The 24,124-nt window shown below is 36.6% G+C and overlaps 1 protein-coding gene and 1 long non-coding RNA gene across 3 annotated transcripts; both read right to left on the minus strand.

The window, feature by feature from the left end:
- Nucleotides 1-960: 960 nt before the first annotated feature.
- Nucleotides 961-2,969, minus strand: LOC125251209. Its single transcript, XR_007180939.1, has 3 exons — nucleotides 2,618-2,969; nucleotides 1,892-1,982; nucleotides 961-1,816 (listed from the first exon to the last, which is right to left on the minus strand). It is a non-coding gene; the product is annotated as an uncharacterized LOC125251209 (long non-coding RNA).
- Nucleotides 2,970-6,676: 3,707 nt separating this feature from the next.
- Nucleotides 6,677-23,540, minus strand: LOC125251180 (NACHT, LRR and PYD domains-containing protein 1 homolog). 2 transcript variants are annotated; one of them, XM_048164134.1, is made up of 16 exons: nucleotides 23,210-23,540; nucleotides 21,986-22,231; nucleotides 21,783-21,842; nucleotides 21,430-21,678; nucleotides 16,768-18,442; nucleotides 16,491-16,568; nucleotides 16,276-16,350; nucleotides 16,004-16,144; nucleotides 15,753-15,908; nucleotides 15,286-15,363; nucleotides 14,531-14,665; nucleotides 13,929-14,087; nucleotides 11,999-12,088; nucleotides 10,005-11,594; nucleotides 7,301-7,599; nucleotides 6,677-7,024 (listed from the first exon to the last, which is right to left on the minus strand). In XM_048164134.1, exons 1-14 carry the CDS (start codon nucleotides 23,247-23,249, stop codon nucleotides 10,376-10,378), a joined length of 4,401 nt encoding a protein of 1,466 aa, XP_048020091.1. In that variant the 5' UTR covers nucleotides 23,250-23,540; the 3' UTR covers nucleotides 6,677-7,024; nucleotides 7,301-7,599; nucleotides 10,005-10,375. The 2 variants fall into 2 exon arrangements, with proteins under 2 accessions (XP_048020091.1, XP_048020090.1); XM_048164133.1 differs by having other exon boundaries at nucleotides 6,677-7,599.
- Nucleotides 23,541-24,124: the final 584 nt, after the last annotated feature.

Consider the following 24,124-nt stretch of genomic DNA (forward strand, 5'->3'; position numbering starts at 1 on the left):
TGTATTTTAATTGATATTTCAGTTCAGTTCACAAATCAATTTAATAGTTACATGATTTTATAATTTAATTTCTTGCCTGTTCATTTATGCAGTTGCCCACCTAAAGCAATATATTCACCAAGAGAATCATTAAGAATCTGAACGCACCAGTTCTTTAGAGAGGTAGGGCTCTTCGTCCTGAAGATCAAGATGCATTTTTTCAATTGCACCACTTGAGTTCACTGTGAAACAGATCTTTCTCATACTATCCTGACTGCTTAAATTACAATGTGTGATTTCAGAATATAGTTCCTCATGAATTATCTGCAATGCTCTTCACATTTTTAACCCTTTGAATGAGAGTCGGTCTGTGTTTATCAAAAAAATTAGCTTTATCAATCTCAGAATTCAGTTGCGGCTCATCTTGTATTTTCTTTTGATTTAACTGGGCAAGTTCATCTTTCCATATTGTGGCAGTCCACACAGGCTTCTTGTCCTCCTCTCTGATAAGATTCATTTGTATGTCACCATCCTGAAGCTGTTTGATCTTGAAGAAGTTTGGATCAACATCTGTTGTAAATGAAATCCCCTCTACAGGATGGACAGAAGCACCAGGAACCTCAAGAAGGTGTGGTGTTTTCATCCGAAACGGTCTGTTAGGTCTGGGATGGCTGACCGGATGACTTGATTTTTCATTTTGCTCAACTTTTTCTTTTGAACAAGTGTCATTCACTGGGAAAAAATAAATGTGAAGAATGAGAGGATCTTTACAGCGCATGTAGAGAAGAAGACTGCAGTGTTCTTCTCACTTCATGATCCAGCTTATAATTAGAGTTGTAAGAGAGAAGGATGGTTGGACAATTTTGGCATGATGACGTGTAACATTCAGCCAAATCGCCTAAGTCACAAGATTTAAAAATGGGGTCAGATTTTACTGTGTGAATTTGTTAGTGGTTAAAAGAATGAGACATAAAACAATGATAAAGTTAAATAAGAATTGTGTATTTACAATATTCACAGGAACTTTAAAACACCACAATAAAACCAGGAAAACTCAGTCTGTTAAAAGCATACAGTTTAAAGTACCATACCCTAAAACAGTCCAAGAATCCTAGTGTGCTGTTAAAGTCCCAATGTGAGTGTCCACCGGTGTATATACAAATGTCCACAGTAGTGATAATCCAAGAGTTGTAAGGTTGTGACTGGAGAGGTAAGTCCACAAAATTGGTAACTCCACAATCCAGGTGAGTTGTTGACTGTTCGTGAGTCCTTGTTTGTTTGCCATGCTGCTCTCTTTATACAGATGTTTTTCCTGCTTCCTGTCATGTGACTGGTCACATGACAGGCCAACCATTCATTTCTTAAAGACATACACACTTAAAATGTTAAGAGGAATAAAATGGACTAAAACACATGTAAACCAATTAAAACTCTATTATACATAAAATCATTGTAATAAATAGAGCAGTAAAACATGCATTTTGTGTGACAGTGTCACAGACAGGTCAACTCTACAGACTGTAAAGATATTCCTTCATCTCTTTTGATGAGGACCTTCACAGCATCTTTGAGAGAGGGGTCAGACTCTGCTAAACAGGCGTAATGAGGCAGATGAGCCTCCTCCAGTTTCCTTGAGATCACGGTCACATCAATCACTGGACCAATTCACTCACACTGAAGCCTCTCCAGCTCTGCACTGAGGAAACGTCCATCCACTGTACGGTACTGGAGAGTGACGTCACCAGCACAGACCCATCGCATTCAACATTCAACAATGTGAACACAAGACTGACAGTGAAGATTCATTTCAGAAGTTTCAGGTGCAGAGATGTTCAGCCTAAAGAAAAGAGATGATAATGATAAATGAAATGACTAATGCATAAAATTCTCATTTTTCCAGCTCTTCCAAAACCTTTGGTTTGAAGTGAATCTTCACTTTCTCATTGCAGCTCTGACTCCAGTCCTCTTCTATGCATTGGTCAATGGGTTTACTGCACTTCCTCCTTTATTAAGATGGAGGAAACAAAATAAAGGTATGATAGATATGATATAATGATAAGAAAAGGAAATTGTTTTTCACTTGTATTAATAGTTCAAAATAATTTATTGAAGACTAAAATGGGACTTGAGGGAGATTATGGTTTTGTTACAAGTTGCTTGCGCAGAAAACACACGACGAAGGAGATAAGATACAAAATAAGTCTTTACTTGAATAGATCCAACAGGTACAGGCAGAAACGCAACACAACTCACGAAGGACGAAACCGGACAATGAACATAGGAAAAACAGGAACTTAAATACACAGAACAATTGACCAAAATGACAAACAGCTGTGATAATCTAGTTAGTGTCCGTGGTGACTGATGATGGCAGGAAAACAGAACAAAGGAGAACGACAAACAGAACGTGACTGAGACTGTAACAGGTTTATTTTACAACAAATTGTAAAAAGACAGTTAGCTAAAATTTTAAAAATTTGATAAACGTTTTATATAGATTTTAGATTTTTGTACATATAATACCTGAATTCCTATCAACAGTGTAACCCATTTGTTTTGTTTTGTAGATTTGTAGGTCCTAAGACTACATTATTAATCATTAAAATAAAAAAGTCAAAGGCACATTGAGCACACATACCCTTCAATGGTCATAGTGCAGTGTGGATCCTTCAGTGATTCATGCAGTAACTCGAGTCCCTCCTTCAGCAGCAATCCAGTAACACTGACTCTACAATACAACATTTTATCATTTTAGTGTTTTGTACAGTAACACTGTTGTAATGACAAAACATTTAGCACAAATTCATTTTGAATGGCATCTTTAGTTATTTTTTTCTATATTAACTATCACATATGATTCTGTATGAGCATCCTAGTCAAGTCAAGTCAAGTCAAATTTATTTATATAGCGCTTTTACAATTGGTAATTGTTTCAAAGCAGCTTTACATATTAGAAGCACAGAAAAAAGGGAAGTGGTTAAAAATAAGCTGTACAAACAAGCGTGGTAATATGTAACATATACAAGATGGTGCTACATTAAGCCAATGTCGGCTGACTCCCAGGGGTGGAAAAAACCCCCTAGGAGAAAAACCCAGCGTGCTAACACTGGGAAAAAAGTCCTAGGAGGGAAAAAACCCCTTGGAAGATATATATAATATATGTAAATGGATATGGAGATCAAAATCTGAATTATACATTTTTATTATAGAGATTAAAAATAGATTATATATAAATATATGTAAGCGGATACGGGGATTAAAAATCTGAATTATAGATGCAGCCAGAACTGGATCTGTAGGCCCATTGTCTCCTGGGCTACGTTGTAGTCAGGTCCAGACACAGGTTCTCCATCTGATCTGGATACGGCCTGGATCCAGCACCCGGCAAACCTCAGGATAAGCAGAGAGACAGATATTAGCGTAGATGCCATTCTTATTCTGATGTACAGGTATATCTAGTGTTATAGGAAATGTTCTCGGTTCCGGCCGACCTAATTATTGCAGCGTAACAATCCTTTAACGGATTTGAAAAATGTTAATGTATTGATAATGTGTTATGTGTATGCAAGAGCAAAGAGATGTGTTTTTAGTCTAGATTTAAACTGACAGAGTGTGTCTGCTTCCCGAACAATGCTAGGAAGATTGTTCCAGAGTTTAGGTGCTAAATAGGAAAAGGATCTGCCGCCTTCAGTTGATTTTGATATTCTGGGTATTATCAACTGGCCTGAATTCTGAGATCGCAATAAACGTGAAGGACTATAATGCATTAAGAGCTCACTTAGGTACTGGGGAGCTAAACCATTTAGAGCTTTATAAGTAAGTAGCAAGATTTTAAAATCTATACGATGTTTAATAGGGAGCCAATGTAATGTTGACAGAACTGGACTAATATGGTCATACTTTCTGGTTCTAGTAAGAACTCTAGCTGCCGCATTTTGGACCAACTGTAGTCTGTTTAAAAGCCGAGCAGAACAACCACCCAGTAGAGCGTTACAATAATCTAGTCTTGAGGTCATGAATGCATGAACCAACTGTTCCGCATTTGTCATTGAGAGCATATGTCGTAATTTAGATATATTTTTTAGATGGAAGAAGGCGGTTTTACAGATACTAGAAACATGACTTTCAAATGTGTGTCATGACTTTCAAATAGTGATGCTCAAAACAGACTCACAAAATATTGACTGTTTGACTTTGACTTATTTCCATATAACTTTGCACTACATTTCAAATCTTCTAAAGCAATATAATAGTTTTGAATGTGGAACAGACCGAAATCGTGTTCCATGAAGCAGGAAGCTGTGCGCAAACAGCAATATATGTTAATTTATTAAAAAAAAATTAAAAATAAAAAAGCGCTCCAGATAAAAGGCCACTTTCTCTGGAGGAAGAAAAAGGGCAGGTGATCAAGCCCCCTTTTTATGTCTATGTGTACACGTGCCTGTGATTGGTAAATTTTTTTGCCTTCCAGTCAAACTTGGGTCTTCAGCTATCAAAGTTTAAATTTGCATTGAAGGGTCGTTCCAAACCGAAGTGCTCAAAACTGGCCACTTCAAGGGGCCTTCAGAATGAAGGATTTCGAAGGGTACAATTGATGGACACTTTGGGCCCCCATGATCCTTTGCACAGGGAAGTTTTTTGGCATTACAGAATGGGTACAAAAGGCTCTGAGTTTGATTTTATCTATAAATGTTTGTATAGTATTTTACTATACTTCTGTAATATTTATATGAGTTAGATTTGTTACATTATTTTGGTCAAAATGACATTGTACTTCAACAAAAATACTTTACAGCTCCCTTTATCAGTCCATTCAAATGTTTCAAACACACAATATACAATATGGTGTGATAAACCAAAACTAAGTAAATTAACATTAAACAAAAGGTGCAGTTTTCACAATCTACTCATTGGGGGCTAGTTTTTTGAGGGCTCAACCAGCGTACAAAATGTGCGATGAAAGAGCCTCCTTGATTGTCTCTTTAAGATGACGCAGAAGTGCGAGCTTTTTTGACCCCTACACCCTTCATCCCTTCGAAGCTCTCACTCCGGAGGGTAAACCCTTTGAAGGGATAAGGGCATAGGGATGAGCCTTTACGAATGAAACGCAGGGCCCATCTGCCTAGCGCATTTCCCATAATGTTTACGCATTAGGTCAGTAGGCAGAGAGTAGGTGGTCTTTTGTGGCTGTTCGAACACATATGATCACATGAGCGTCTACACTACGAAAGCAATCCGGTCGAATGCCTCTGGAAGTAGTCGAAAGTGGACAAGCTCAAAACATTTTAGACCAGGTAAAAACAAGTCCTCAGTCTTACCAGATTTCTTGGAGACTGCTGTAGGTCTGGATGAGAGAGAGAATCCTGAGAGCCCAACTTTGATTCAGACTGAATATCATCAGCTCCACATTCTTCAAACCACACACAGAGCGCAGGAAATAAAACAGACCATCCGCATGCTCATTACACTCTGGAGAACTGCCGAGTCGACGCGTAGATTTCGTTTCTGCAAACTGCAATAAGATTCTAGTGGCTCTCATCTCGCGTCTGCCGAGGCGACGCTTAGATTTCGAGTCTGCAACTGCAATAAAGAATCTAATGGCTCTGATCTCTCGTCTGCCGAGGCGACGCTTAGATTTTTTGATCCAAGGCCATAGATTCTTTATTGCTTAAGACTTTATTCCCTCGAGAAAAAAGCCAAGAGGAGCAGAGCTAAAAATCTCGATAGTGCATCACATCGGGAAATTATGAATGAACACTGTCAGATCCCCTTTTTTACAAGAACTGATGTGCATGCTCTGCTCTAAAACAAACAACACATGAATCGCATGTATCCCCACTCGTATAGTAGCGAGGGCAGGGAGGCACACATGACTCAAGTTGCTATTTGCTCGCCAATAAGCTCCTGTCTAGAATATAATGCTTGAGGACAAACAACAATAAATAGACAGAGACAGTTTAACACAGAGCGCTTTGCTAAGGCACAAAAGCTGAAGCCGGTCTTTCTGGATGTGTATTTATACTTTCCTGGTCGTGACGCTTAGATTTCGAGTCTGCAAACTGCAATAGAGATTCTAGTGGCTCTGATCTCGCGTCTGCCGAGGCGACGCGTAGATTTCGAGTCTGCAAACTGCAATAAGAATCTAGTGGCACGGATCTCGCGTCTGCCGAGGCGACGTTCAGATTTCGTGTCTGCAAACTGCAATAAAAATTCTAATGGCTCTGATCTTGCGTTTGCCGAGGCAACACGCAGATTAGGGTGTGCAGACGGCAGTTATAAATATTCAACCAATCATTCAGACTGTGTACACTTGTCTGGTGGTTCACTGATTCATTTAATTTGAGGAATTTAATGGAATATTGCCTGGTTTTTAAAAAGCTATATGTCTACACTAATAACTCTTTATTTAGCCTTTCATCCAGACCGTTTTTACCTGTCTGGTTGATATGTGACTGCATTTAATTTTGAGAGATTAAATGTAATTTGATGTGTGTATGGCCTATATGCCTATATATATATACAGTACAGTCCAAAAGTTTGGAACCACTAAGATTTGTAATGTTTTTAAAAGAAGTTTCGTCTGCTCACCAAGGCTACATTTATTTAATTAAAATTTTGTGAAATATTATTACAATTTAAAATAACTGTGTACTATTTAAATATATTTGACAAAGTAATTTATTCCTGTGATGCAAAGCTGAATTTTCTGCATCGTTACTCCAGTCTTCAGTGTCACATGATCCTTCAGAAATCATTCTAATATGCTGATTTGCTGTTCAATAAACATTTATGATTATTTTCAATGTTGAAAACAGTTATAGATGCGGCGAGCTGATTCTCGCCACTCACATTTGTGAGATTATCTCAGCCTGGATGCAGCTCCAGGCTTATCAGTGCTCTTTTCTTAGTGTGCCACAGTTTCACACAGACAGGCATTTTGGAATTATGGTGTTTTGGGATATCGTTCCTATAGCGCCCCCTTCGGGACGCAGTGCGAGTTCCCTTGAAAGGGAATGTCTCAGGTTATGACTATAACCATAGCTCCCTGAGAGAGGGAACAAGACACTGCGTCGCATTGCCATACTCCCTTGCATCCCTGTGATCGATTTGCTTCGGCAGTTTAAGCTGAAGCCGGTCTTTCCGGATGTGTATTTATACTTTCCTGGTCGTGACGTCACCCGCCGGTGACGTTCACTCTCGCCATTGGACTAGTTGACACACGTGCATCAGACGCATTCACACTGAGGGTGTTCCCATAGCGCCCCCTTCGGGACGCAGTGTCTCGTTCCCTCTCTCAGGGAACTATGGTTATAGCTATAACCTGAGACGTTTTTGGTGTTTTTCCATCACTGTCGGAACTGAACAGCTGGTCTATTCTGATGCTGTGATTCTTGTCATTTGATAACAGCTGACATGATGTTTTTGTTCCAGAAGTGTGAGCAGACTTCACATGTTCACGATAGTATTTCTCAGTCTGCTCTTTGCTCCTCTGAATGATCACTGGTTCAGTGTAACGAGCGCCCAGTCCCACATGTTCATCAGATAGAAGCGTATGCTCTGTCACAAACTTGCATCTGTCAATGACTGAAGACTTGTACTGAAGAATCACAGGGCTCAAACCTACAAGAAACAAAACAGTCACTGACTTTTATTGAATAAAAAAAATCCAAAATTAAATAGATTGAAGCCCAATTAACATGGATAAGACAGCTGGTAATGACAGCACATAATTGATAATGTACAGACAACCCTGACTGAAGGGTTTATAATGACAGGCTGACCTTTAACCTGTTAGCGTTCCACTGTACCGCTCATGGTACACATACAATACCTTCCAAAAGAGACCTTAGGAATGCTTAGGGGTTAACCAGCTTATTACAACACTGCTCACCAAATAAATAAATACATACATGAAATATTGAAGTTGTATTGGAAGAAATTTTACATGTATATTATCCTGAAGCCTCTGCTAGTGCTAAGAAAAAAAATGTCCATTACAATATACTAAAGAGTCACCCTAGCAACAGCATTTCAAAGTAATATTAATACTCTTTGTTGCCATCTCTGTTTGAAACCTGCAATTGCAATTATTTGTGGAATTATCATCTTTACGTGGGTTGTGCTTAAGCACGGCTCCTTAGCGTGGATGAATCTAATGTTTTGAGGAGAATATGTGGCTGTCAGTCACTGCACTGGTGGATACTGTACACTTTGGAATCACAGATTGTTGTCTTGGAAGTATGACCAAAATAAGAATTTTCATCGGAAAATGTCGTCTGAACAAACCTAAGTAAGCCACTTTTGTTCTGACCAACTGAGAAAAAAAAGCATTACAATAAAATGTGCTACCAATGGTAATTAAATCTAACAATCGCTTAGCTCATATCGCATCAAACCGTGCAAATTATTATTATTGTTATACTTTGTTCTCAAATTGTTAATGTTAACAACATCAGCATTGCTTGATTGTGTGTAGTGTGTATTAGCATTACCCATAGATTTCATTTTCTGTACAGTCTAATCTCTAACATTAATTTGTTATCCGCCATCAAAATGATACGTTTAATTATTCCAGCTGCTGTGAGAAAAGGCTATAAATGATCTGCCCCCTGCAGCTTCCTCAAATGCGATGTAGCCTACTACCTGGGACTTCTTCTTTAGACGTGATGTAATGATGAAAAGATGAACAGTGGCATGCTTGAATTTCCTGCAGGAACTCACCACTACCACTCGGATTAGAACACATGATTGCAAGCTTACCGTTGTGAATCGGGCTAAGGTTAGGAGATTGTTTTGAACACTGGCTGGTTATGTACTTGCTCATAAATAGATTTTGGATCATTTTTAACCCAAAAAAGTTACGGACTGCAGCTTTAATATTAATAATTGAAAGACATCTTTCAATTATGAAGTTGACGCTGTCAGGTTTTTTAATTGTATAATTTCCACAATAAGGCCTACAAATTAAATCTGAAAATAGGGACTCTATAACCTGTGGCATAAAACATTGTGGAGTTTTAGTATTGAGCTGGTCATTACATTTACATTTACATTTAGTCATTTAGCAGACGCTTTTCTCCAAAGCGACTTACAAATGAGAATAGTAGAAGCAATCAAATCAACATGAGTACAACAGTATGTAAGTGCTGTGTCAAGTCACAGTTTAATCAGTAAAGTGCTTGTAGCAAGGAATTTTTAATTTAAATACACAAATAGATGGAAAAAGAGTAGAAATTGAAGAAAAGAAAGATAAATAAAAAGTAAGTGCTACTATTACTGGGTCAAGTGTTGACGAAAAAGATATGTCTTTAACAGTTTTTTGAAAATGGCTATTTGTTCGTCATTAGGCTGAATCAGTAGTAGTTTCATTAGTCTTTGTAAAAAAGGAAGTAGGCATTCTGTTGCCATGTATGAACATAAAAAAGGGATGAAAAAGAGAATAAACGTTTATTGTTATTCACATATGTGGTCAAAACTATAGTTATATTACTATTATTAATCATAATGGTCCAGTTTCACTGACAGGGCTTAGATTAAGTTAGAATTAGGCCTTAGTTCAATAAGGACATTTAAATAGCTTTTATAAATGTGCCTTAGAAAAAAAACAAAAAACATTACTGGTGTGACAAAACAATGGCAGTGATGTATTTTAAGACATGTCAGTGCATGTTGCTTTAAGTTAAAACAGCTCAAACATGCATTTTAGTCCAGGACTAGGCTCAAGCCTTGTCTGTGAAAGTGGGCACATATTGTCTAATTATATACCTGCATTACAGAAACAGAGAGTGTAACCTTGTCTAATGGGCTTTGTAAATCTACACACAGGGAAAAGCACTTTTTGTTTATAAAGCTGTTTCTTTTACTGCTTTGGTTTTAGGCTATTTTGGTTTTGGTACATTTGAACTGTCCAGCTATTTATGTTAAACCACAAAGCAAAATATAATGCAATCCATAAACAAAATAAACATGAATTTGACCATTTTGAATATTCAGCAGTAAAGTGTAACTCTGAAATAAACACTTACAGTTATCTGACATCATTCTTCTTACGATAATCTTGATGAGAGAGTACAGAGCTTTGGACAAAATAGAGAATAGAAAAGAGGAAGTACATTGTTACACCACAATTTATTGTTAACTCCCAGTTAACCAGTAAAACAAGAACATTATGCTGAAAAACATGACAGACTCTGTAACTGTCTTCGCATATACTGAAAAACAAATAAATAAACAAAAACACTTTAGATTTGTTACATCTCTTTGTTATTTTAAACATAAAAATTTTGCCAGCTGACTTTGAAAAATACCTCTATCCATATACATGGTTTACACTATATACCTGCAATACAAGTTTGACCTGCATTATTTCAATCTGAACTTGTGGGTTTAAACCATATTAAGAGTCGGATAAATGCAAATCATTTAAAAGGTTGGGCTCCTCTTCCTGAAGAATAGAGATTAAGAGGTTTTTCACAGCAACACTGCCTTTACGCACAATGCTGCAGATCTTTCTCATGCTTTCTTCTTTGGTTGAATTAGGATGTGTGATTTCAGAATATATTTCTTCATTAATGATTTGCTTCTGGAGCAGTTTGTCTGCAATGGCGTTCACATTCTTAATGTTTTTAATCAGACCACACCAATTATTTTCAAAAAAACTAACTTTATCAAAGTTGACAGGCACTTGTTTCATTTGTATTTCTCCATGTTGCAACAAACTAGATTTGACTTTGCTTGCAATTGTTTCAGTTAGTTCTTCTTTCCAAATTGTTGCAGTCCATACTGATTTCTGATCATCCACGCGGCTGAGAGTTATATTGATGTCATCGACCAGAGTTTGTTTGACCTTAAAGAAGTTAGGCTCGATATCACCTCTTAGCTTGATCTCTCTGGGTTGAATACAAGCACCGGGAATCTCAAGACTGTGTTGTTTCATCATCCGCAGTGGGGTTTCAGGTCTAGGACACTTGATTGGAAGACTCGATTTTTCCTCCATCCTAATTTTTTCTTTAAAAAGTGAATCTGATGGGAAAAAATACACATGGAGAATGATGGGGTTCTTTTTTGTCACAAAGACCAGTAGATCACAGTGCACTTTCACTGGAATCCCTAGTTTCATAAGTACTGTTTTAGGAGAAAAATCTGGTTGGAGTACTCTGGCATGAAAACGAGTCAACTCCACTGATTCTAAGGTTATTCCTTCATTTTCAAAACTGAGGACCTTCACAGCATCTTTGAGAGAGGGGTCAGACTCTGCTAAACAGGCGTAATGAGGCAGATGGGCCTCCTCCAGTTTCCCTGAGATCACGGTCACATCAATCACTGGACCAATTTGCTCACACTGAAGCCTCTCCAGCTCTGCACTGAGGAAACGTCTATCCACAGCACGGTACTGGAGTGTGACGTCACCAGCACAGACCCATCGCATTCTGGTCCTGCTGCACTCGAATCGACCCGCCTGAGTGCTGATCCTGAACTTTGACCCTCCTTCATCTGTACAGACTGACGGCTCCACCTGAACCCACTGATCACTATCAACAATGTGAACACAAGACTGACACACTGGAAGCAGGTGAAGATCCAGTCCAGAGGGTTCAGGCTCAGAAATGGTCGGCCTACAGACAAAATGTTAGAATACATTTGTACATTTTTAAAAACCAACTGCAGAATTGTTAGATCCTGCCAGTTAAAAAAATAACTGAATTCCTTTATATAAGATACAAATGATATAGTACGTTCCCATCAAGTTCACACAGGTCTCCTAGCAGAATAATCACAGGTGTAGTTCATACAAACATGAACATGTTTCACAAATTTTGAGAACCAGAAATTATTTAAGACATTTTGTTATCATTTTGAAAAATATATACAGTAAATTTTAAAAAGTATATAAATCTAATGAAAAGACAACTCACAATTGCTATAAATACAAATAAAATTAAGAAAACATTTTGTATAAAATGTTTGTAACAACAAATGCTTAAAAAGTCAAATGCAGATCTGTTGAGTGCATGCAAACCCTTCAATGATGACAGCACAGTGTGAATCCTTCAGTGATTCATACAGGAACTCGAGTCCCTCCTCCAGCAGCAATCCAGTGACACTGACACTACAAAACAACATTTCAGCAATGTGACTCAAACACCAATAAGCAAACAGTTGTCACAGACATTGGCCCAGACATTGATAGCAAATATCCATATTTAAAGGTGCACTATGTAGTTTTTCCATCCGCTAGGTGGCGCCTATTCAAAACAAAGGCGTAGCTTGATGACGCCAAGTTTGAGCCAGGAATCTTGGGACATGCGGTCTTCACATCACAGCCGGTCGAAATAAATCAAGATAGGACTCGGACAGAAATCATGTTCATGGATGCGATTGTTAACGTTATTGTAGTATGAAGCAGAGGCGGACAGAGTGTTGTGGGAGCAACATGCGCAATACACGCCTCAAAGGCAGCTGAACTTTTATTGTACCACAGTCACCGCTTCCGCTTCTTCCAGTCAAGTGTATGTGGGGTAACACAGCACTGTTTATCATATTAGATACATTTGAGTGTGTTGAAAATAACATTACTCTGAGTGTTCGCTCGACAGCTGCTATGAGACACTTGTTGCACACTGCAGTAAGCTAGATCAATTTTAGAATATCATATTAGTAAATGCTGGATGGCTTGTTAAATGACATGCAATTAATTTTAAAACATATTGTATGATGGAGAGAATTCTGTATTACTGTTACTAAAAATAAAGCTGCATCTGGTTATGCTATGTTAGCCACTCTGAGGCATAAAAACATGGTACTCATGGAAAAATCAAGAAAATGAGATTCATACAATAAGACTAAACATGTTGAGCTATATAGCAATGATCAGTTTTCTGTCGATAAAGGTATCCAAACAGTTGTTCTCTTAATAAAACATAATATATTCAAGCTTCTTTGGTTTCCATGGTTTCTACAAAATAAATCCTGAAATCGAGGATGTCATTGATAGGCAATGCATGGACATGGTCAGTGTCCTGGTTAAAATTGCTTATTTCCATACGTACTGACAATCAAAGCTTGTTTTAAGATCAAAACAGAGAAAGAAAATAAAACTGAGATAGCACAACAGAGACTTTCTTGAGATGCAACAGAATGGAAGCAAGAATCATTCTATATACACACAGACATCCCAACCTGCAAAAAGTCATTTCAGGGAGGTACCCCCCCCCCAAAAAAAAAAAAAAAAAAAAAAAAAGAGGAAGGAGCTATAAGCTATAGGCATATGCAATTATTCGTTAATTATGTTTAAATGTGTAGATTAATTTTACTATTTATATAAGCTGCTTATACTATTTATGTAAACTGCTTTTATTTATTTTCCATTGCAAATTTAAACAGGTCTAAGGAGTTTGTTGTTTTCATGTAGCCTTGGCAACTTGCCTGAATAATATGCACATGAAATGAAACTTGTCAACTCACCTCACTGATAATTGATTGGTTGATTTGCCGAAAAAGGACATTCGGGACGCTCTCTGTCATACATGCGCTTCGCACACACACGCAAGGTCTCTCTCTCGCTCCCTATCCCTCTCTGCCGTGCGCGCGCTGGTTTGAAACACAGTCTCTATGCGCGCTCTTGCTCGCTCGCTCTAGATTCCGGGAGATTTTAACTAATTTGCGGGCATCAGGGAGCCGCTATCAATATGCGGGAGACTCCCGGAACTTCCGGGAGACTTGGGATGTCTGTACACACAACACATAAGCACTGCTATACTTAAGCACTGTCAATAATGGGGGAGGTTAGTGACACAATAGATATGAAATAAAAATCCTTTTGTGTGGCGACCACATCATGTCACAGGCCAGCCCTGACTATAACATATTATCAAAGTGTTTTGTCCGAAGACAGACTGTTAAAACATTGAGTGATCCAACATTGACTTAGTTTTACTTCTCAGTCTTACCGGATTTCTTGGAGACTGCTGCAGGTCTGGATGAGAAAGAGAATCCTGAGAGCCCAACTCTGATTCAGACTGAATATCATCAGCTCCACACTCTTCAAACCACACACAGAGCGCAGGAAAGAAAACAGACCATCTGCATGCTCATTACACTCTGGAGAACTGCAAGAAACACATTAATACAAATCAATACAAACACCTATAACCAAAACACTAAACTGGGCATTTGACATTTAAAAGTGCATGAAGTAATTATTTTCCACTCAGTTTTAAACTGAAATAAATTAATAGCATTCGATACATATTTATTGTAAAATGGTGTACATGCACATGTCATGGCTAGTCTCCATTTTATTCTACATCATTGCGATCACCCCTTGTGTTGCCCTCCATCATGACCATCTGCATACTAACTTACAGTATGCCTCACTTTCATATATGAAGTTAATTAATCATGGGTGAACGATATTGTTAACTTACAAATTCAGCTTGAATGTAATGCTGACTCTATACTGAAAAGTGTCAGAGACCATTGTAGTATAAATTAGTGAAAAAACAAAGCAAAAACATAATGGCTTCAATGTTACTGTAAAATTCTTAATTACTTTCGTTGGTGTATGGACACTTCATGGAATCTCTGGAAGAGGATTTTCCAGTCAGAGCTGCTTGATGCTGAGCGTGGACAAGTGAAAGATATTTTTGAGAGAGATACAGACTTCCGTCTATGCCTCATATCTAACCTAAAAGAGAAAAAAAGTTCAAAATTAGTTCACTAATTAAAATTAAAATTTCCTGATAATTTACTCACCCTCAAGCCATCCCTGGTGTATATGACTTTCTTTCTTCAGTCAAAAAGAAATAAAACCATTTGGAGGCCATTGAAGTCCACTATATGGAGAAAAATCCTGGAATGTTTTCATCAAAAACCTTAATTTCTTTTTGACTGAAGAGAGAAGGACATAGATATCTTGGATGACATGGGGGTGAGTAAATTATTAGGGAAATTTTAATTTGAAAGCAAACTAATCCTTTAAAGGATTAGTTTACTTTCAAATGAAAATTACCCCAAGCTTTACACACCCTCAAGCCGTCCTAGGTGTATATGACTTTCTTCCTTTTGACGAAGACAATCAGAGAAATATTAATAAATATCCTGACGCATCTTCGCTTTATAATGGCAGTATGCTCAGATGCATCAGGATATTTATTAATATTTCTCCGATTGTCTTTTTCAGAAAGAAGAAAGTCATATACACCTAGGATGGCTTGATGGTGTGTAAATCTTGGGGTATTTTTTGTTTGAAAATGAACTAATCCTTTAAATATACTTGTGTGTGTAGGGCAAAAAAAAGTACAGTACCTGATGTTTTCATCATCATAAACTAATACACTAAGAGTTGAGAAGAGACTCTTAGGATTGTCGTTGTCTTCCTCAATACTGGATAAAAAAAATAAAGAACAAAAGATAAAATTCGCAAAGTCAAATATCAGTATTAATCTGCAACTGAATATCAGACTAGAAGAAACACTAAAAGGTGTTTAGTCTCCACTAAAAAGATTCTTCCTTGAGTTCATTTAGTTCAAAACTGTATGGAAAACATGTTTTATTTTTTAAAGCTTTCCTTCATTTTTTTCTCCAAAAAAGATTGGTTCCATAGATAGTATAAAACATACAGTAAATATCAGCAGATGTATAAATATCAAGATATATATTGAGTGACATTTTTAGCTATACTACCCTAACTTTAAGTGTGATCAAAGTCAGGCAAACTAATGTTTAACCATATTTATGATGATAAACAACAGAAATCAGAGTATGCCTCTTACCTGATCTCCTGTAGACTGGTGCAGGTCTGGACGAGGGAAATGATTCTAGAAGCCCAGCTCTCATTCAGACTGAACACCTTCAGATACAACTTCTTAAAACCCAATGAGTGAAATGAAGACAGCAGCAAACTGACATGATACTCAAGAGCTGAAGAGCTGCAAAAATATATTTGACCACAACATGTATGAGTAACAGTAAAGCTACTGATGAGATAAATAGCAAATTATGGAAAAATAAATATTTTTCTTACTCTTCTGTTGTTTTTTCTGCTTTGAGTGTCTGTAAGAAGAATGTCCAGTCAGTGTTGGATACCTCTGAGTGTGAACAAGTAAGACTGATGTTTAAGATTGCTGGAAATGATGGATTCTTCTCAGAGGAACTCAAAGACAAGCTGAAACAGACATTGAAGGGCATTTGATAACAGCAACATATACTCACTATGAATGATATCTGCTGCGTTCTGAAACATTTTGCTATGTTTATTATCAGATTACAGTATAAGAGTAAAAAAAAGTATCTTACAGGTAATCTTTCTGTGCAATGGTCAGGTCAAGTGACCATCTGGGACTCACAGCACTGAATTCATCCTCCTGAACTCTACCAATCAAAACAAAAAGAAATATAAAATAATCCTGGTCAAATCAAATAATTATACATTATTATGGTAAAAGAACGACAATTTGAACATTTCAAAATGGCATTAACTAGTTGCATAATATAATGAAAAGTTACAATACTTCAGTTTCTTCAAGATCTTGAATTCACAAATAGCCATGATCAAATCTCCAACTTCAGACAGGTGGTCCACTGACAACCTAGTATAAAATAAAGATCATTAATAAACAAAATATGATATTATTGATCAATATTTTATTATTTGTAGGTTTTTATTTATTTGCTCTGTTGTCACCATTTCCCACCTTTTCTCTGACACTTATTTAAACAGCTAACTGGTGCATTTTTATTACTTCTTGCACTTCATTAAACAAACTGTTCTCCATGCATCACACTGACCTCAGAGTCTCACACATACAGAGTGCTGGCTGAAGAATCTTGAGTTTATCAGCTGTTAAATCACAGTACATGAGGTTCAGTTCTCTGATGTGTGGACAGCACTGAAGACAGTACAGCAGCACCCAACAGTCTGTGCTCCTCAGGGAAATGTTGGACAGATCCATGGATACCCAATCTGCCAAAGCTCTCCTCACAAACACCTCATCATGGAGCTCATACAGACAGCGGAGAGCAAGTAGCTTATCATCATCCTGAAGAGTAAGGATTGTGCTCTCCATCTCTTTTCTTATGATGTAAGGAACAGTCCAGTTGCGCATTTTAAAGAGAGAACTGTTCGCGTCTTCATTAGAGAGACCACAGAGGAACAGCAGAACTGAAGAAATGGGATTTGATATTCTATCTTTCACACTCTCAGCAGCTAGAGTGTCTCTGATGTTCCTCTGGGACTCTTCTTCATTCAAAAACACATAATAAAGAGCAACGAAGAACTCCTGAAAGCTGAGGTGCATGAACTTGAGAACTGTTTTCCTTATATAGTCTCTATTCCAAAGTTCTTTATGCAAGAACTGGCTACTATAAGCCTCTAAGGTCTCAAACACAGTCTTTTCTTCAAAAAGGACTTCTTCATCCTGTATCCCTTCCTCGGCCAGCTGACCCAGACTCCTCAGCATGGTGAGGACAGACTGACTCTGATCATGATGCTCCAGTAGAGTGGATACAATGTTCACATATATGGAGGTGGTTGTCTTTAGTTCTGCCATCACATGATCATCATCTGTAAAGTGTTTCTTCAGACAAAAACAGACCATCCAACACAGCAAAGGCACAGAGCAGATAGTCATGAGGCTTTCATTTATCTTCACGCCCTCATATGTTTTCCTGAGGAGTAGCTCGTCCTGAAAGAACTTGTGGAAGTACTCCTGCACCCCTCTCTCAGAGAAGCCCATGATCTCAGTGAAACGCTGAGGTCCCTTTAGGAGATTCAGCACTGGATCAGCAGCTGTTCTGAAGGTAACCAGCAGGAAGGACTCAGATAGGATCTGTCCATTCAACAGACTCATAAGAGTGTCCATTGATAGTGCTCCATGGGATGCAATAGTGGGTCGTGATGTATGACTGTGTGGATCAAATGAAAAGTCATCAATTCCATCAATGAGGAAGAGGACTTTCTCTGGTGTTAACTCTAATATCCCTGAGATCTGATCTGATGTTAAACTGCAACTCCAGCTCAGGAGCTTAAATAAGCTCATCTTATAAGAAATAAACTTCAGCTCTTCACATTTCAGGAGAAAAATTAAATCAAATTTTTCAGAGTAAAGTTCTCCAGACGCCCAGTCCAACATGATCTTCTGTAACATGAAGGATTTACCTCTTCCAGAATCTCCACTGAGAATCACAGTTTTCGGTGTGTTTCCATCACTGTCGGGACTGAACAGCTGGTCTATTCTGATGCTGTGATTCTTGTCATTTGATAACAGTTGAGATGAAGCATCCACAGACTTCACATGTTCACGATAGTATTTCTCAGCCTGCTCTTTGCTCTTCTGAATGATCACTGGTTCAGTGTAACGGGCGGCCAGTTCCACACATTCATCAGATGGAAGGTTATACTCGGTCACAAACTTATATTTCTCAATGACTGAAGACTTGTACTGAAGAATCTCAGGGTTGTGCTCTAAAGGAAACATAAAATAATCATTGATTTTCATTAGTTTTTCTCAATTGATTTGGCTCAATTTTCATATGAGACTTTTTTTTTTTCAAAACAATCTCTGAACAATTAGTTTCTTGTTCACATCAGATTTGAATTTGAATTTCTTATTGATTTAAACAAATTGCATGTGTTTTGGCATGTGCAAAAGAGTAAGTACAATTGTCTACTATTTGCACAACATGTAAATGCACATGTAAATGCACATATATATATATATATATATATATATATATATATATATATATATATATATATATATATACTGTATATATATAGTTGCTGACAGCACTACCATTTTTGAACATGGAGGAACATCACAACTCTGAACAACAGCAGCTCCCTCAGTACTGTATAAATACATTTGTATTTATACAGTTCATTTACCTTTGTAGAAATGTGTAAACTGAAATTTTTTGTCATGGAAGAACAATAGGAAGATATGTAAGAAGATATGTGATAGGGAAAGACATAATAGTGTGTAAAAATCAACAAGCAACTGAGAATCTTCAGTTTACACGTAACACATTTCTGCAAAAATAAATGTACTGTAAAAATATAAATGTTCATTTTCTTTTTGTGTGCTATATTGACTTTTCCCAGTCAGTTTTACCTACTGTCTGAATCTGTATTTAAAATGATCAGTCTGATACACAGACAAAATATTCTTGTATCGTATATAAAGCAATTAGTCAACAAAAACAAAAAATAGAAAAAACAAGAAATTTGTATATAAATATTCCCATGGTGAAAAAAAACTAAACTTTGATCAGTGTGACTCACACAATAACAAAAACACTTTATTTTGGTGCCATTGGCCAGTTTACTAGCACAATAACTAGGTTTTGAAGCAATAATTAAATGTTTTGGGTGAGTTATTACATTTTGCAGACATGCTATTGAGTTCTGATGTTCCAGCAAACAGTTGTGACAATTGAACTTACAGTTTAGAGAATGTTAAGACTTTCAAAAAATGTGCCAAAGTGATTGAGAAAAACTGTAAGCTCAGAGAAGTGGTCCGTATTATTTTAATGCAACTTAAAGGCAGGGTAGGTAAGAAATTTTGTTCCAAATTTGTTTAAACTTTCTATATATATACATGCATAATTAAAATGTAAGAACTCTGATAAAAAGAGTATAAAAATCGAGTGACTCTAGACCGTTTAATCTGTATTAAACACAGCTCATTATTTCCATCCGGGACGAAACATAGGATTGGCTTAGGCGGCTGTCACTCTCTCGCAACCATGGCAACCACCCTTTTGCCACACATGACCTGCCCACTTGCGCGCGCACGTTTGATTTGGGGAATTCAAGAGGCATGGATCCTAGGAATACCAAAACAATGGCAGAGAAACAGCAAGCAAAATTCACAGTACCGGCCTATGCAGTTAGTGAAGGCAAACCAGGCAAAAAAGGAAGACAATAACAGTACAAGAAAAGGCAATGAACAAAAAGTCTTTGGATAAACAAAGAAATAAAACGCGAGTTAATATCGGCGTGGCTCTCCAGCGATGGCGAGAACTGAGGGAACTCAAGGGGCTGAAAAGTGACTCCTTGATGGCTTTATTTCTGCTGGACAGGTAAATCTTTCTTTTTGTATTTTGATCATACATATTTTTTTGTTTATTTTTTCATGAAGCATGTGTCATTAGCACACGTAGCTGCGTAATATAGCTAACATAACATTACTTAGCGAGCCGTAGTAGAGACGATAAATAATCTATAGGCCTAGCTCAAGATGATAGCTATAGTGTTGAATTGTGCATATTTTTGCTTTAGATAACTAAATACATGTTTAACAGATAGTAGGCCTAACGTTACTCCGCATCTAGGAACTTTTCTTAGAACTATATTTACCCTCTGTCTTACTCTTTTACCATGTTCACCTGTAAGTTTACCTGCACGTTTTTTTTCGCCTTTGTTTTGTTTTTATATTCTCTACCTATGTTTACTGATGTCTTTATCTTGTATCTGTGTGTGTCGTACACACTTTGTTGTATGTGTGTGTTATTATTTTGTGTCTGCAATGCAGTTGTGAGTTGATATTTGAGTGTATGTTACTCTGTTTATCTGTAGAACAACGTATATGTTATGAATCTTACACGAAATTCATCTTCATCACAGTGTAAATGATGGTAATGGAAAAACGTGTATCATGCAACCTGTTTTTAGCTTTGCCTTATAGATAACTAACTCATTAGCGAATTAAATTATGTTTATCTTCATAATTATAAAGTTATTTTTATTACATGTGATTCTGACATGATGTCACTACATGCACTGTGCTCCTTCCTCTCCGCTCGTCTCAGGTAAATAATGCGTCTTCCAGCTCAGTGGTCGGAGTCGCACGTTCATGCGTTTTGGGGGCGTGGCTTTGGAAGGAGCCCAGAAGGGAGGGGGTGGAGTGAATGGAAATAATGAGCTGTCTTTAAAACAGTCGTGAGAGGTCTACAGACACTCGATTTTTATACTTTCTTTTTCAGAGTACTTACATTTTAAATATGTATTGATATATAAATAAAGTTTAAACAAATTTTGAAAAAAAAGTTTTTTATACATTTTTTACCTACCCTGCCTTTAATATTTAATGCAAGCCATTCAGAACTGGTTTTTAAATGATTTTTAAATCACAGTTGAACATGAATTGAGGTGGCATGAATTGCAGAGTTGCAATTTGAATTTGAATGTAAGAATGAAAAAAGAAATTCATACTGAATTCAACTGTAATTTTCAAGTAGAAAATAAAAATTTGTCAAGACAAACCTAATATTGGCTCAATAATGACTTGTTTGAAAGTTTTGAAAAAAAGTTTAGAGAGAGAAAGAAAACAAATGAACAGACAGACAGACAGACAGATATAATGACAGACAGTTTTTTTTTTTTTTTTTGCAAATTCCTGCCTTTTCTAATTGATATGGCACATTGTCATGGATTATTAGATTATTTACCCAGGTAACAGAACAGGTGTGGTTCATACTTCCTCAGAGCAGAGTAAAAGGCAGATTTCACATCATATCCTCCTTCATCCAGGGCTTTATAAAGCTCTGTCATTTGCTCCTGGTTGGTCGGTGCTCTCCTGATTCGTGCATATGTCTGATCATTGAGCTTGTGTTGTGCCGACAGCTCATCCACTATTGGCATCACTCTTGTAACCCTCTGGATGAGCTCAGACCTTTGATTAGCTAAAAACCTGTTATCTGGAAAATACGACATGAATGAATTATTATTACCTTGTTTTCTCCAAATGATTGAATGTTTAAGCATTTTTATGTACAATGGAGATCAGTAATGAAGCACTTACACTTCCTTTCCAGGAATGAAGTAATGTCAGCATAAATAACATCATCAAAATTTGGCAAATCTATTGTAGTAAGGAGAGAAGGAGAGAATACAGATACTTCAGGGTGTTAAGTATAACAAGTATGTGTTCTAAAGGGTTTATATGCACATTGCTTTCGATATTTTGTAAACTTCTGAATAGTCCATTTTCTGTAACATCTTTACCTATTAAACAGAGATGAAATTCACACTCCTCCAGTGCAGAATAAAATGCAGATTTAACTTCATGTCCTCCTTCATCCAGTGCTACATAAAGCCTTCTCATTCTGTCCTGTTTGGTTCCTGCTCTCCTGATCTGTGAATATGTCTCCACATTGATCATGTTCATTGACAGCAGCTTGCGTGACACTGCCATCACCCTCTGAACCCTCTGGATGAGCTCAGACCTGTGCCTGTCCACATACTGGACCCCTGGAGAAGAAGACAAAGAAATTATTTCCATGTAGATATTCAAATTATTGAAAGTTTCAAGCATTTTCTAAACATTTACAACATAAATTTGTGATTAAAAGAATAGTTTGTGCAAAAAAATAATAATGTTTTACACCCATACCCATTTACACCCAATCATTCAATTTCAAAGCCATCATTCTTAAGTGCAACGCAAAAGATGTCAGGCAGAATGTCCAAGCAGTGAAATGCAAGTCTCATGTGACTATCTAACAGGCTCAAAAACAAAACAAAAAAACAAAAAACAAAAAAAATCTTTATATGGGGTGAACTTAAATAATGTGGAATAATAAAACACTAAGCAAGAACAGGAAACAAATATACAAATATTGCCAATATTAAGCTGACACTCATTCAGAGACAAAAAAAAAAAAAAAAAAAAAAAAAAATATATATATATATATATATATATATATATATATATATATATTTTTTTTTTTTTTTTTTTTTTTTTTTAAAGAAAAGATTGTCAATAAAAAACATTTTATGTTTTTTCATGCCAGGTTAATAGATTATAAAATATATATAAAAGTTATCTCAAAAAACATGGATTGTGAGCCTGCTTTAAAAAAAAAAAAGTCAGAGGACATCAAAATGTAGGCTTTGTATAGTAATGAATAGCCCTACTGATAATTGCAAAATCCAAAGTTGCAAAATTCAGTCCATTTGCAGGAAATTGATTGAGAAACAGTGAAAGAGGTAACTTTCTTAATAAGAAAACTTAGTGTTTATAACATAATTTAATTTTTCGTTTTGGTTAATACACTTTCACGGTTTATATTTGCTGAGGAGAATTTCCGAATGTAACGGACGTGATCTCGAGTCATGCAGACAGTGCGCGTGCACAGTTTGAACTTCAATAACAAAGTAAAAAATTAAACACACAAGATATGTGAGAACACTTTCAAACTCTGTAGACTGCAAACTTTCGACTCTTACCGTGATCTGACATCGTGTCTAAGCAATGGAATGCCTCCATTTAAATCCAAAGGAACGTGTATCTGTGTTGGAGTAACAGTTTCTGTGAGTGTAATAAGGGTGTGTGACCATCAGATTTCCACTATCTGGTGGTGACGTGGTGGTTTAACCACAAGAATTTAGGAACATCCGGAATAATGCAGGGAAAACAGAAGAAGTGACATTTCGAGCGGTCCTCACTTTTCATGTCTTTTAATTCGTTGTTTTTATCTTTGTTTTTGTTAAAATATGGTTGTCGTTTTCATTTTTGAAACAGATCATTTTAATTCATGATTCAGTCTACATACTAACAGTCTTACATTTACCTCAATTAGCCTACAATAGTCTTTGTCTTGACAAACACTGTAGGCTACACATTGTCTTGAGAAATAACTGACAGATTCTGTAAAATGTAGGCTACTCATGTACTACTGGACAAAACTATTTATTCTTCTTTACAATTAAAATAATAATAAAAAGTCACTAAAAAGTAAAAAAAAAAAAACAAATTCAAACTTAAAATTTAGTCAGAATTCATAATAAATTAATACCCCTTAATTTTAACTCTAACATTTTCCTGATAGCATAATGTATATATATATATATATATATATATATATATATATATATATATATATATATATATAGTAATTCTACAAAGCCCTATATATTTTGATAAGTCCTGTATATTTCATGCACACACACACATATATAGGTATATATGTGTGTGTGTGTGTATAAAATATACAGGGCTTATCAAAATATATAGGGCTTTGTAGAATAACTAAATGTCCTGATAGAGGATGCAGTATTGATTGAGCCTGCTGCTTCATTCAGATCACAAGCCTTATGAGCATCAATCTGCTGTAACATCAAACACCGTGTAACCTTAGATAA

This window comes from Megalobrama amblycephala, linkage group LG17 (genome assembly GCF_018812025.1).
Source record: "Megalobrama amblycephala isolate DHTTF-2021 linkage group LG17, ASM1881202v1, whole genome shotgun sequence".
NCBI lineage: Eukaryota > Metazoa > Chordata > Actinopteri > Cypriniformes > Xenocyprididae > Megalobrama > Megalobrama amblycephala.

What these genes read in the sequence shown, in the direction of transcription:
- LOC125251180 (XM_048164134.1), bottom strand. Translation starts at nt 23,249, where the DNA reads ATGGAGGCATTCCATTGCTTAGACACGATGTCAGATCACG. An exon ending in TGTATGTGTGAGACTCTGAG is followed by an intron (nt 16,569 to 16,767) that starts GTCAGTGTGATG and finishes ATTTTATACTAG; the next exon opens with GTTGTCAGTGGACCACCTGT. An exon ending in ACCAGTCTACAGGAGATCAG is followed by an intron (nt 15,364 to 15,752) that starts GTAAGAGGCATA and finishes TTTTTTATCCAG; the next exon opens with TATTGAGGAAGACAACGACA.